The sequence below is a fragment of the Pteronotus mesoamericanus genome, unplaced genomic scaffold, assembly GCF_021234165.1.
Source record: "Pteronotus mesoamericanus isolate MK-2021 breed Mesoamerican mustached bat unplaced genomic scaffold, CSHL_Meso_final scaffold_118, whole genome shotgun sequence".
NCBI lineage: Eukaryota > Metazoa > Chordata > Mammalia > Chiroptera > Mormoopidae > Pteronotus > Pteronotus mesoamericanus.
The window spans coordinates 8,897,543-8,912,667 of NW_026555301.1; the positions used below are offsets into that span (position 1 = coordinate 8,897,543).

Sequence of the window (15,125 nt, forward strand, 5' to 3'; positions counted from 1 at the left end):
AAAGACATATGAAAAGATGCTCAACATCACTAATCATCAGAGAAATGCAAATTAAAACCACAATGAGATACCATCTCACATCTGTCAGAATGGCTATCATCAACAAATCAACAAACAAGTGCTGGCAAGGATTTGGAGAAAGGGGAATCCTTTTGCACTGTTGGTGGGAATCCAGACTGGTACAGCCACTGTGGAAAGCAGTATGGAGACACTTCAAAAAATAAAAATGGGTCTGCCTTTTGACCCAGCGATCCCACTTCTGGGGATATATCTGAATGAACCCAAAACACTAACAGGAAAGAACATATGTACCCCTATGGTCATTGCACCATTATTTACAATCGCCAAGATATGGAAGCAACCCAGGTGTCCATCAATTAATGAGTAGATAAACTATGAGTAATCAAATATGGGACATTTACACAATGGAATACTATTCAGCCATGAAAAAAGAAGAAGACTTTACTCTTTGCAACAGAATGGATGGACCTGAAGAATATTATGCTAATGAAGCAAGCCAGTCAGAGAAAGACAAATATCATATGATTTTACTCATATGTGGAATATAATGAACAAACTGGTCTAACAGGCAAAACAGACAGACTCATAGATGGAGAGCTGATGACAGCTGTCGGAGCAGGGGGAGAGTTGATGCAGGGATGGAACAAAACGGAAAAAGGACTCATGGACATCGGTATGGTAATTGCTAGGTAGGGGGAGGTATAAGGGGACTAAATGGTAATAGAAAAAAAATACAGTAAAGATTAAATTTAGAAAAAGAACAAAAGAAACTCCACAATATATTATAAAAGACTGAATATAGAAGCAGAAATGAGAATCTAGTTGTCTTCTATTAGGCCAGACATTAAAGAGATTTGGAAAAAAAATGTAAAATGTTGCCACTCTTCTCACAAAAAAATTTTTTTTTGCTGTGGAAAATATGGTTATTTTCCATAAAAAATATGATTTATATTAATAAGTTCTTTATTTTAAAAGATAAATTAATAAGTATTTTTAAAGTTTCTGTTCAAATTTCTAATATATAAATATAAGTATAACTTACATAAACAAAAGCTCTTTGGAGGTCTTCAATAATTTTTTCAGGAATATAAATGGGTTAGTCCTAAGATCAAAATATTTAAGAAATGCTGTACTAGTGAATGAGCTTCATACAACCAAAATGATTGTATCAACATCAACATAATATAATTATTAAATCTACATTTACCTATGGAATCAAGACTAAATACTAAATAACCATTTTAGGGTAAAATTATAGCACGTAATGGCTATTTGCTCTGCCAATGCATCTACAGCAAAACCATCCAAAATTGAAAAGATAATGGGTGACGATGTAACAAGTAGAATATGCTCACCAATTGTGTTGTAGTTTCAGAGAATAAAAGAGCATCATTTTTGAATGATATATTGGAGCATACAAAGAACAGGGAGAAGAGATTACAAGCTAAGTTTAGTATTACTGATGACAGGGAATCAACAGACAATAACCCCAAAAAGAAAGGACTAAAGATATTATATAATTATTTTAAATTAAAAATAATTATTGGAATAAAAATATAAACCTTTCTAAATACCAGTTATACAAAAACAATAAAAGCAACAAAACGGCTGTTTATTTTTTTTAAAAAATCAAAATAAAAATGGACCAATAAACTATTAAAATTTGTAATGGTTATATATAGGGTAAAAAGGACAAGAAAGGATAGAAGCTAAATTTCTTTGAATATATTTTGTTTTATAGATTTGATTTTGGAACCATGCACTTTTTAAAAAATAATTACAAAATAAAATCAATTTTACAAAAGTAATCCTTCTAATCAAAAATAAAGTAAAACAAAGGTATCTAAGTGATTATCCCCAGTTGGTAGCATAACCTAAGGGAACCAAGAACCGCTTCAGAGACTCTCACAGCAATCTAACCCCAGACCCTAGTGGGATATTTGCAAAGGACAAAAAAAAATCCAAAAAGACAAAACAACACCAAAAAAGAAAATCCTTCAAACTATTTTTAGTAATCATTTGTTAATAGTAGGGCTAGTATTGTTATTCTGAAACTGATAGGTGTGTGTTGGGAGTTAAAGCAATCAAGGATTGTTTGACATTATTAAATTCTTGGTACCACAATGCACTCAGGATTTTCAGCATGGAGCAGAGGAGACATATGTATAAGTGTTAAGAATGCTGTAGTCATGAATTTGACTAGAAAACACCAGTATGAACTCATGATGAATTTCATATTATAAAACAACTAATTTCCTAGGAGCTGTAATGACTGCTAGAACCCAGACTGTGGCTCTGAAAGGCCATTTTCCATAGATGAGATAAATGGAAATTTGAACACTGGCTGGATACTTAATGACTTTAGGAATGAATTAATTTTTGGAGGGTTGTAATATTGGTATTGTGATTGTTTTCCAGAGAATTGTATACATGTTTTAGAGATCCATACTAAAATACTGGCTAGAAAGTGGTATCATGTTTGGGATTTATATTAGGGAATTGTGTGGGGGTGCTGGGAGTTGGTTGGGGGTGTGGATGAAGAACTGACCATGAGTTGGCAGTGCTGGAGCTGTGCGGTGAGTCATGTGGGTTCATTGTACTTTTTCTGTCTGCTTTGCACATTTGAAATTTTGCCAAGTAATATCTGAAGAAAAGGCTACTAATAAAATCCTGGTCTCATCTAATCCTTTACCTTGATCCACGGTAGCTTTTTATTGTTTTTGAAGACATTCCTTAAGTGTGTAATAGGACTGGAAAAGACAAAGCAAAGAAAGCACAGGAAAAAAAGTTAGTGGTGTTCATCTTAATAGCTGTTTCCTCCGGAAATGCACCTTAATTTTAACGATGGGTTATAACTGATCTTGTGCAGACTCAAGTTTCTTCTTTGATAGTGACTATTGCTAATCTTTTGACTTCCAGTCAAGATGGTGGTACAGGTTAATGTGGTACTCACTGACTCCCACAACCACATAAAAATTACAACTGAACTGCAAACAACCAGAATTCAGAACCATCTGAAACCTAGCTAGAGATTTTAAAAAGCCACACTGAGTCTGGTAGGAGGAGTAGAGATGTGAAAGGGACTTGTCCCACACCCATGTGTGGTGGATAGAAATCTGGAGGGATATTTCAGATTCAGAGGTCCCCACTGAGGAGTGAGGGGTCCCAGTCCCACACCAGGGCCCCCTGCCAGGGTTCTAGTGCTAGGAAGAGAAGTTTCCATAAATTCTGGCTGTAAAAACTGTCAGGGATTGTGGATGAATGAGACAGAGGGCTTCTGGAGTCCCATGCAGTTCTTCTTAAAGGGCCCATGCATGGACTTACTCTGATTTACTCCCTCTGAGCTCCAGCACTGGGATAGCAACTTGAAAGGCACCAGGGACAAACAAGGAGGAAATTAATTGTCTGGCATCAGGGCAAGAGCTGGAGGAGGTGGGCAGCTTTCTCCCAGACAGAAGTGCTGGCAAAAACCACTCTTCTTTTTCTGAGCCCTCTTCCTACAGAGCTGGCAGATGGGCACCATATCTGAGTCTTCATCAGCCTGGCTCACACTGTTCCCTCTGCCCTGGTGATTCCCTGAGACCCTGCCCCACTCAACTTTTGGGCCCACCCAAGTTGTTTCTAGTAGCTTATCCATCTGAACGGCCTGTTTTGGCTCATGCTTCAGACTTTCCTAAAATCTCTCAAACAAGCAGCTTCTAGCATCAGCATGCCCAGTACCTCTCACTAAGTGGTCCCAAACCCAGCTCTAGTGGCAGCCAGCCTTGGTTTTCAGCTTGACCTCTCCTGGGCACCTCCAAGCTCACCCAAGTTGCAGTTACCACAGATTGCTTTATAGCTCATGCCAGGTAAATCTATACGGAACACAGGTAGTGGCTGACCTTGGCCCGTGGGTTCATTGTACTTAACAGGGAGGCCCCAGAGTCAGCACACCTGGTGGACAGCTTCAGACCATGTGGAAGCACCACTACCCAACCACCTCTACAACTGACACACTCAAGGGGCAGATTCATCTTACTTCAGAGTCCTTCTGAAGTAAGTCCTGCTCTGTGGGGCAGGCCCTTGCACAGCTGATCCCCCATGGTGGTTTGTGGTTGCGGCCAGTCCTTATAGTTGATGGGCCTGGGAGTAAATCCCTTCCATTGACGTACCAAAAGCAACCAAGGCTCAAATATAACAGAAGGATGTACTCAGCCAACACAGGGCAGGGGTGAGGCACACCTATATTGCCCAGCTTGAGTGACTGGGAAGTCTGTGCCGCCGGACCCTATAGGACACCTACCACATAACGCCACTCCACCAAGCCCAGGAGACATGGCAGCTCTACCTAATACCTAGAAACAAACATAGGGAGGCTGCCAAAATGAGGAGATTAATAAAAAACAAACAAACATGTCCCAAATGAAAGAACTGAATGAAACTCCAGAAAAAGAACTAAACGAAATAAAGACAAGCAATCTATTATATGCAGAATTCAAAATACTGGTTATAAGGATGCTCCATGAACTTAGTGAGAATTGCAGCAGCATAAAAAAGGACCAGTAAGAAATGAAGGACACACTAACTGAAACAAAGCAGAATTGGTCATGAATTGACAGTATTGGAGCTGTGTGATGGCTCATGTGGGTTCATTGTACTTAACAGGGAATCATTTATAGGGAATCGACAGTATAGTAGATGAAGCCACAAATCAAATCAGCAATTGGGAATATAAGGAAGCAAAAAAACACCCTATCAGAAAAGAAAAAAGAACTCCCTCTCCAAAAATGAACATAATGTAAGGAGCCGTTAAGACAACTTCAACTCTATCAACATTAGCATCATGTGGATGCCAGAAGGAGAAGAGAAAGAGCAAGAAATTAAAACTTATTTGAAAAAATTATGACAGAAAACTTCCCTAATTTGTGAAGGAAATAGACATACAAGTCCAGGAAGCACAGAGTTCCAAACAAGATGAACCCAAAGAGGCCCATACCAAGACACATCATAATTAAATGCCAAAGGTTAAAGACAAGGAAAGAAACTTAAAAGCAGCAAGAGAAAAACAGTTAGTTACAAGGAAGCTTCCATAGGACTGTCAGCTGATTTCTCAGAAGCTTTGCAGGTCACAAGAGATTGGCAAGAAATATTCAAAGTGATGAAAAGCAAGGACCTACAACCAAGAGTACCTAGCAAAACTGTCATTTAGAATAGAAGGACAAAGAAAGAGCTTTCCAGACAAGAAAAAGTTAAAGTTCTTCACCACTGAACCTGTATTAAAAGAAATGTTAAAGGGTCTTCTTTAAGAAAAAGGAAAAAAAAGATAAAAAATATGAACAATTAAATGGCAAAAAATACATATCTATCAACCATTGAATCTAAAAAACAAAATAAGTGAACAAGCAGAACAGAAACAGACAATATTTTGATGGCTGCCAGATGGGAGGAGGGTTGGGTAACTGGGTGAAATATGTGGAAGGATTAATAAGTACAAATTTGTAGTTATAGAATATTCACAGAAATGTAAAGTACAGCATAGGGAATATAGTCAATAATATTTTAATAACTGTGTATGGTGTCAGATGGGTACAAGATTTATTAGGTAAGTTATATAATGTCTAATCGTTGGCATGCACACTTAAATGTTAAGTCATAATGTCTAATCATTGGTATGCACATCTGAAACTACTATAATATTGTATGTATATTGTGATTGAAAAATGAAAAATGATTAAAAAGAAGATAATGACTCTTTTTTTTGGGTACCACGCGCCAGGGACTTTGCTGAGTGCCTTCTATATATAACTTTATTTAACCCTCAAAGTTTTCATCATTGTCATACTACTTAATATATGAGGGCTGAGGTTTGGATAGGTTAACTGACAAGCCACAGCATTAGAAAGTGGAAGAATCAGGTTTTGAAACTAGGCCTGCACAATGCCTAAAGATCGTGCTGATAAAGAGTATACTCCATCACTTTCCATGGAAAACTAGTTGCCCATTAAATAGAAAATGACCAAGTGGAAACACTCACTGGACTTTGTAAGTCAGAATTTTAAAAAAAAAACAACAAAACACAGCCCTGACCAGTGTGGTTCAGTTGGTTGGAGTGTTGTCCAATAGACCAAAAGGTCACGGGTTCAATTCTCAGTTAGGGCACATAACCAGGTTGCAGATTTCGTCCCAGACTGGAGCACATATGAAAAGGTCACCAACTGATGTTTCTCTCTTGCATCAATATTTCTCCTTCTCTCTTTAAAAAGCAATGAAAAAAATGTCCTTGATGAGGATAAAAAAATTTTTTTTTTCCTTTTTTAAATCACAGAAGTGTTTTGGAACATAGCCAAGGAGTTTATAACACTGAGCAATGAACACTCTGGGACAGGAGGGCCTATGATGGGCCAAATACAGTACCCACCTGGGAGAGGTGAGCCAGTGCAGGGTGAGTGGTCTGAGAGCCCCATCAAGGACATGAAGTTCTTGATGAACTACTGACCAATGCAGGCAGCTGACCAGAGATCTGAGTGTGTGTGAACAGAGTTGAGTGTTACAATAGGACTAAAGATAGAGCAAAGATCACATAAATGTGTTTAATAATAAGCTTTCTCACTACCGAGTTACACAATTCAGTTTGAGTGGCTGTCTCTTGGCATGTGTGGCTGTAATTAATCCCACTTTTAATACAGCCAAACAAAACATTTCTGAGAGAGGGAGAAATGGGGCAGGGCCAGGACTCGAGCAGTAACTGGTAAGTACGTCCTGCTGCTCCTGCCTGTCTGAAGCCTATTGTGACTGTCTCCCCATCTCACCCTCGGTGTGCTCATGACCCTCATGGGCCTCCTCAGACTCCCCACGGCAGCTCTGCTATGACCTTCATACAATGACGGGTCACCTCCCTAACAGACCAGCTGTTCATGGGGTCATAACACTGCAAGAAGCAGTTTGTGCCACAGCAAATAAGCAAATACCTCCTGCAGCACCTAGATCAATGCCTTTGGTATTACAGAAACCCAAATATAAGAAAGTAACAATGAAGGGCTCATGGATGATGCTGCTTTCACCAGATCATTGTGGATTACAGCTGGAGAGCCTTACTTCCTTCATAGATGAGGAGCAGCTGGAGGGTAGGGGCATCATCCAAGGAAGAAGAAAAGGCAGAATAAATAGAGACAATGGAAAAATGGTACTAGGAAAGTTTTTTTTGTTTCTTAGATTTTATTTATTTTTTTTAAAAAGGGGGGAAGGGAGGGAGAAAGAGAGGGATAGAAACACGTGTGGTTGCCTCTTGCATGCCCCCTACTGGGGACCTGGCTCACAACCCCAGGTATGTGCCCTGACTGGGAATCGAACCACTGACCCTTTGATTTGTAGGCCGGCACTCAATCTACTGAGCCTCACCAGCCAGGGCAGGAAAGAAATTTTTTAAAGAGAAGCTGGAAAGGGGTAGAGAGGGAAGCAGTAAAGAAGGCAAAGGAACTCAAAGAAGTGTTGACACCACAAACTGAATCCATGACAGGTAAATGAGACAACTGCAGGGAGAGGGGATCTCATGATGCCCTGCTGCAGAAACGCACAAGCCAGAAGTTAGCAGGAATGTCCAAACATGGACACTATGGATCTTCTAAAGTCTCCTGATCCACCTGCTCCTAGTCTTGGGCTCTTCTCTATATTAGTATCCTACAAAATGCTAAAATATCACCAGTTTAATCAGTGAAAGAGAAGTAACAAAAAGAGTCAGTAAGCCACTTAAACCAGCATATTGTTATTGGTACATAGTTATATGCAGATTAAGTATAACTAGTCCCTTTATAGGAACTGCTGGATGCCCTTGAGGTTCTGATTTAGAAATAACAATGACAATGGAACATCTGTGGTAAGTGAAAACATCACTTGTGTACAATACATCTAACAGAAACTGAAGCCAGCTATACTTAGTCCACATCCACAGGGCCACAGACTGCACCTGGGTGACATCAGCCAGGTGACATGATGACTGCCATTCACCTCAACACTCTGAGGCCATAGCATGCTTCTGACTCTGCCTGTGGCATTAGACTACTAGAGACCAAATCATAACTAGTGACTAGATTTCTTTTAGCATTGAAGATGAAAGATGTGAGTACAAAATAGAATGAGACTATTTAAAGCCACATTTACCCTACATGAGATGATTCTGTCTCCCACATTCACAAAAACATTAAGATACAGAACGGGCTCAATTTCCAGTCCATTAGGGACACGGTGTCCCTAAAAAGATACTGAACTCTCAGCAGGAGATTTTCACCACTGTCTCACGGAATGGGGATTTTTGGCATTTTCCATTGACATTTCTCAATCTGAAGTGAACTGTGACAAGGCGCACAAAGTCCCACCTGTCTCCCCGGAGACCTGCAGCCGCTGGCCATTGCAGAAGGCGCCCCGGCCCCTCCGGCCCGTGTACAGCCGCTCCTCTGTGCAGTGGTAAATCACTCCAAATTCAAGCTGGGGGGTGGGGAAGGACAGAAAACAAGTATTGTTCATTTAATTATTACAGAAAAAAACACAGTAATTCAAAGGTGAAGGTGTTCTAAGTGTCTAACTAATGCAATGACGATGTGATAGAAAATACTTTACAAAAGGTAATTTAAGAAATCAGCATCTAGATTCAAAACTAGACCTGAGCATAAAAATAAGATTTCATTTTAAAAAAATTACTATATTTGAAAATATACTAAAACTAAAAAAGCTATATTAAAACTTATATCATAAACAAACATTAGTAACTAAAAGTTATTGAAAAAGCTTGATTCTTTAGGAAAGCTTTTTTTCTTTGGGGGGAGGCAAGGCTACCTGTGACTCTAGTCAAACTCCACAAGAACCCCTCAAAATTGCTGATGTGTGAAGAATGAAGAATGCCAACAGAATCACGGAATCCAAGGGCAGTCCCGGGAAGACAGCCGTAACTCACCAAGGGGGCTCACTCCTGAGCAGGCGCATGCTAACCAGCAGCAGCACTGCCAAAAATCAGTGATGAGGCCATGGGCCACAGTCAGGGATGGTAAAAAGAAAAAGAGGTGAGCATGAAAAAAAAAATGCTACCTGACCCTACATGTTTTTGTTCCTTTCCTCTACTGACTTCTCACTATTCAGGGTTAACAAGAGCAAGTGTGATGGAGGTTGGCTAAGTATTCATCTCTTTGGAAAATAAAGAGAGACCCAGGCCAAATGCCTCAGGAAAGTCTCGGCTGGCCCAGGCTGAACTTGACCACTGTGGGAAGGATTCCCCAACGTGCAAGAATTGGGTTTATTGTTGGGGAGGATGGTTCAGACAGCACTTACCAAGGGGCTACAGACTTCCAGCAATAGTTAACCATCCTCCTCTCTCCACTACCCTGGTTTTAAAGGGCTTTTCAAATCCAGGTCAGTCTTAGAATTAGGCTGGGCTCAGGGAGCCTATGGTGGGGACCCTGTCCCTGGGGCCAGCAGGCTCAGGCCTTGAGGTAAGGGTGGGATACTCCCTTTGACCAGGGGCCATCCACTACAAGCTCAGGCCACCTGTGCAGTCATACACACCAGATCCACCAGAAGGTTTGGCCTTGCCAACTGATGACCTTGCCAGCCCACAGCACTTGGTCCGCTCCCTCAGTCACTGACACTGGTGATAAGCATCACCCTCTGAAGTGAGTGTTCAATCTACCACTTTGTTCAATGACAACGTTTAATAGAGAAACATGTGGTAATTAATTCCTTACCCAAATTTCAATGTTAAAAATCTTAAGTACTTCTACATGGGTATAAACTTCTCTAAGTTTCTATCGTAGGGAATCTAGATAAACTCTGAGGATTAAGATGAAAAAATGGTGCTTTATCTAAAGGAGGACTTCTTTTGAAAAACACTGAGCCTCTAGTCTTGTTTAAGCCTCAATCCCACGCCTTTGTTGCAGGCCCTCTGATGTTGCCTAGTTCCAAGGGTCTATGGGAACCCTGAATCAGCCACATTCTCACACTAATAGCTAGAGGAAGATAAAGAAGAATTAATAGAATATTGAGATTAAAAATGTCCTCCAAAAATAGGAGTTCCTTTTGTGTGTAACTAAATCACACGCCCCAGGGGTCAGAGGGAGACTTGACTTGGACAATTTGCTCAGAATTCCCTCTTCGACCACCGTGTCAGAAAAGGAGCATGGTGGAAACACAGGCTGGCCGCAGAGCCTCAAGCCTGCACACCCCCAAACCGGTTTGCCTTTTGTTTCCTTTCTTAGATTTGAAAAACACATGCTTGGATTTACTAATCATGATTCAGGCACATCACAAAGAGAGCAAAACAGGAGTGCAGAGGTTGAAACCAAAAAGGAAGATGACTAAATGAAACCTGAACTGGAGCCCTGGGGACCAAGGGCCCCACCCACCACGTACCTCTTGGTTCACAGCAAATCCAATGCTAACTGCCACGGTTGGAAATCTGCAAGGGAAAACAGAGTGGTTTATACTCTAAAACATAAATGGCCTCTTGCAAACCTCTTGCACGTACTTAGGAGCCTCTGTGTGGCTGTGCTGCACCATCACTCATGGCACAGAAGGAGCTTTCTATAGTGTGGGTGGGTTTGTTTTTTTAAAAACTGCTTCCCACAACTTTCACCAACTGCTTCCAAGACAAATAGGCTTAGCTGACCATGTTGTAAGACAGCTGACCTTGAAAGAACGTGGTATTCTGAAAGTCATGTAAAGTTGATGTAATTCAACAATGACCAAGTACCCAATTAAGAGGGACTGTATAATAATAATAATCAACTTTCTGGTTCTCATAGACCTAAAGGGACAGCCAAGACCTCCGAAAAGGCCAGAATTGTGTCCCAGGTAGAGTGAGGAGCACCGCCCCTCAACCCCAGGAGGCAACATCACAGGCCCCAGGCCACAACCTCCACCCTCCCAGAGGCTGGGTGTGGGTGACAACAACAGCTCTCCTCATCCGGTCTCTCATGTGAGCACCCAAGCAACCAACAGCAGCATGAGCCACAATGGTCAAAGGCTGGCTGTGACATCACAGTTTGCCTGTGGTTTTGTTTTCTGATTTTGCTGTTGCTATTCTGTGTTTTTGAAATAATATTTTTTCAGAAACAGCGAATCACCATTAGAGCTTAACACCAAGTAGGAACAAAGAAAGGCTGGGTACTGCTAACCTAAAGGAAAACTATGAAACCAGTCACACACAGACCTGAGCCCTGACTGCTGAGGTGGCAGGTGTGTGACACTGTCATCATTGGTGGCTGGCTCACTAAACAAGTGCATTGTAAGCCAGGCTCAGCTTTAGTTTGGGCTCTCAGGAGCTCTCTCCCACTGGCTTTAGTCCCAACACTGCCACCGCTGGACATAAGGCTACACAGTCCTATCTGAGTTGCAATGGCCGAAGGCTGCCAGGTGTCTTTAGGCCATGAGAATCAGTACGGTTGTGGCCCTTGATGGTGTTCTGAAACCATAAGAGTCAGTAACACAGCTTATTCTCCAACTAATGCTCTTCTCCGAGTAGTCTCTCTGGCTCTGTGTTCCCCTTGGCCCTGGGGCCAGTGAACGTGTGGCCTTCGCCACACCAGAGGGCTCAGCTGGCTCTGTCCGCATTACCAGCATACTAGAATGGCAAGTGAGACAGAAATACCAGGTGCTCTACTGGGCAAACACACCTAAGAAAGGAGACCTGTGATTCCACATAAATTCCCCAGAGGGTGTCAAGCTTTAATTAAAATTATAGTTTGGTGACACTGTTGCTGTCACCAGATGGCACTACTCAACTGCCTCAAAAGGGTCACCTGTGTGGGCACGACTGACTGAACTCTGAAGGTGAACTACATTTAGAAAAGGGTGATGATTAACATGCTACATCAGAATTAGTTTAATTATATATATAATATGTAGTTTACTTATATATATAATATATAATAAACACTATTGTTTGTGGCAACATATAAGAGGACAGTAACAAGAGGGAGGACCCCATCATCTGGCTGTGCTCACACTTTCTCACTTTAAGTGAGAAAAATGAAGTGTTTCCTTATCATCTATAGCAGGGGCTCTTGAAGTATGATCCAGGAATTCAAATCCCTGGGCTGTCCCAACCTACTGAGTGGGGATTTGGGGATGGGCCAGAAACCTGTGCCACCAATTGGGGGTTCTATGCGTGTTCCTATAGGAGAATCGGCCTCTACGGAGACCACATTGCTTTCAGTGCCCTCAGTCTTGGACAAGTGGGTATAGCTCCAATACCTGTCCCATTGGTCAGAGTTTCCGGGACCATGTCCCCGTCACTTTCCTGGGCTCTATAGCTCATTTCCCTTCCCCTACCTCCAATGGCCCCTCTGGCTTCTCTACAACCTTCTGCTCTTTGGCTGCATTAATCCAGTCAGATTAGTCTCAACCAGCTTCTAATGGATCCTTCATCCCATCTCATGGTGACATGAGGTTTGCCCCCATTCTGAAGGCAGCTCTGGAATGTCACCCCTCACATGTCCCCGTCTACAGCTCATGCTCTGGCAGCTGCTTGGCTCTACATGTTTCTTTCTAAACCTGCTTGCTTCTCCAGGGATCCTTCTTAATTCAACCTGACACAAAGACAATGGTTTTTAAACAAGTGAAGAGAATTTCTCATAAATGGAAAACCTTATTTTAAAAAATATCAAGACTTGATCAAACCTTTGTAATGAAACTATAAACCTATTAGAGGTTTGCCTATATACTCCTGCCTCCAAAAATGCTACTTCGGGAAAGACAAAGTCTTAGCGGACAGCTTAGGCACTAGAATGGGGTGACCTGTGCTTATGCTCACCTGTGCACAAAGTTGCAGGTGCCGTCAATGGGGTCGACAATCCAGGTGGGACTAGGGGTGAGCACACACTTGGCCCCTGCAGCTGCGGCCTCTTCTGCAATGAACCTGTGGTGGGCAGGAGCTCAGCCTGAGAAAATGCACCAAGAACTCAAGACAAAGAGCTTCAAATTACTTCCAGTCCCGTCAAAGACAAAGCTGACACAGTACAGAGATTTCATTATAATTTCTCCACATCAAGCAGAGGCAAAGTCTGTAATAGGCTATTTGTGTTTCCATCTGCCTACTAGTCTTTTGTGTCAGCAGGATTTAGAAAACGCAAAGTAATATCTTGACGTAGGAGTTTTGGAGAAGCATCAGGAAGGTGTGAGTAGGCCATGTAATAAAGAACTACAAGAATGAAGAACCCTGTGAAGCAGATCTTATAAAGCAATGCTAACTCTGCTTTAACTTTAGTCTGGAAGAGAGAAGGCCAAAGACATACAAAAAGGAAGAGCATGAGGAACAGCAGCCTCAGAGCAGGGCCCAAGCTCCAGTTCTTCCACTAGTAGTACTGTGGTAATACTGCCTGGGGAAGATAGCCTTGCTGGTCCTGAGGTGTTGATTGCCACCTAGAACCAACACCTCCCAGGTCTGTACCCAGCCTGGCCTCTCCTGAACGGCAGAAAAGGTGACAACTGTATCTGTGCCCACCAGCTCCCACCATATGGGCTCAATGGGAGCTGATAATTCTCCAGAGGCTCTCTCCACTCTGGCCTCTGGCCCAGGGGTGAGTGACTCAGGCACTGCTAAGTGCATCACAGCTGCCATCCACAGGCTGGGGTCCCACAAAGCTGGCCACTGCTCATGCCTCCGGAACTCTCCTCAGGAGGGAAGAGCATATTCTGTTTAAATCAGAAAAGACAGTACTTGGTACATAACAATGTTCAGTATGTGTTCTTAACTGTCACTGAGCCAGGTTCACCAATGGTGGGGCCCTTGCCCTGCACGGTCATGTCACTAGGGCCTGGTCTGTGGCAGGTGTCAACCAAACCTGTTTTATGTGTGAATATGAGGCCCTGCTGAGAGGTCTTCCATTAGCATCTCATGAAATGTCCATGTTTTTACCAAGATGGAAACACTGAGTGACAGGAAATGCTTCATGTTCTACTGCTGGCACTTGGTGTACTGTCAGTCATGGTCATCAGGCGGCTGCTTAGCCCCTGATGTCGGAGGCTAAGAGGTCAGAGTGCTGGACAGGACATTCCCTCCCGGCCTCAAGGAGCTCCTGGAAATCACTTTTCCCAGAGGAATCATATGTCCCAAGATTTGTCATTAATGGATTTGTGAATAAGACTGACATCATATTGTTAATAAAAAGACTAAAATGGAAACCTCTGTAACTGCTCTAGCCAATCCAATAGCCACTAGCTACCTATGGCTGTTTAAATTTAAATAATTTAAAATAAATAAAATTTAAAAAATTAGAAAATCTGTTCCTTAGCCTCTCTAGTCACATTTCAAATGTTTACTAGTCACACAGGCTCAAGGCTATCACAGGCTAAAATTCGTGTTCTATATGAACACACAATCATCTAGCCTCCTCATCTTACAGGAAAATTATGTGGAAATGCACCAGCGTATATGATGAGTGAATACATATCATCTTCAGGTTGGTGCTTCCACCTTCTCCTCCTCATGATCCCATAGAGAAACTCATGCAGAAATAGCCAAAGCACTGAGTTCGGGGAGCGCTGACTGAGACACCTGAGAAATTCATGTCCTGAAAAACGGCAGCTGTGCAAGAAAGTTTGGGCCAGCACCACCTGTCCCCGGAAGCTTACAATCAATCTAGAGTGTGATCAGAGACAGTGGACACTGGTTCCCTGCTTTTGTCTGCTCAGTGTCCCATCTTCTTGCTAGGAAATGCTTCCCTACCATCACCTCCCTCCATGGGCTGTTGGATCCTTTGGCTCATGTAATCCAAGCAGGCAAGTCCAGGTGGAAGAAATGGCATGGTGAGAGACATGAAGTCAGAGAAGCCACACCGGGCAGGGTGCAGCCAGGCAGTGACGCCGAAACTCCTGACTGCAGCAGAAGCAGACACAGGTGATGTGCACAAAGAATCACTCCACTTAGCTGATGATTAAACATGGTATTAGCTCTGCCAGTTTCTCTTGGCCAAAGTCTTAAGGAATTGAATCTGTTTTCAATGTCTTCTGTTAGTGACATGATTTTCTCCTGAAATGGCTTATGAATATGTTCTTAAAGAAAAGGGTTCACACCCTAAAAACACTTGGACCAAGTACCAAAGCTTAAATTGGGCGTAAGTTCAATAAAGCAGTAAGAAGAC

General features: G+C 42.2%; 1 protein-coding gene across 2 annotated transcripts in view; it reads right to left on the reverse strand.

Annotated features, from left to right (window-relative positions):
* IMPA2 (inositol monophosphatase 2) overlaps nt 1-15,125 on the reverse strand; it is a 56,130-nt gene that overhangs the window by 14,965 nt on the left and 26,040 nt on the right. Inside the window, exons 3-5 of one of the 2 annotated variants that reach the window (XM_054587339.1) lie at nt 12,797-12,901; nt 10,396-10,441; nt 8,373-8,481 (exon numbers count right to left, since the gene is read on the reverse strand). In XM_054587339.1, coding sequence (XP_054443314.1) covers nt 8,373-8,481; nt 10,396-10,441; nt 12,797-12,901 — 260 coding nt within the window. The remainder of the gene's footprint in view (nt 1-8,372; nt 8,482-10,395; nt 10,442-12,796; nt 12,902-15,125) is intronic. The other variant, XM_054587340.1, reaches the window with a different exon arrangement.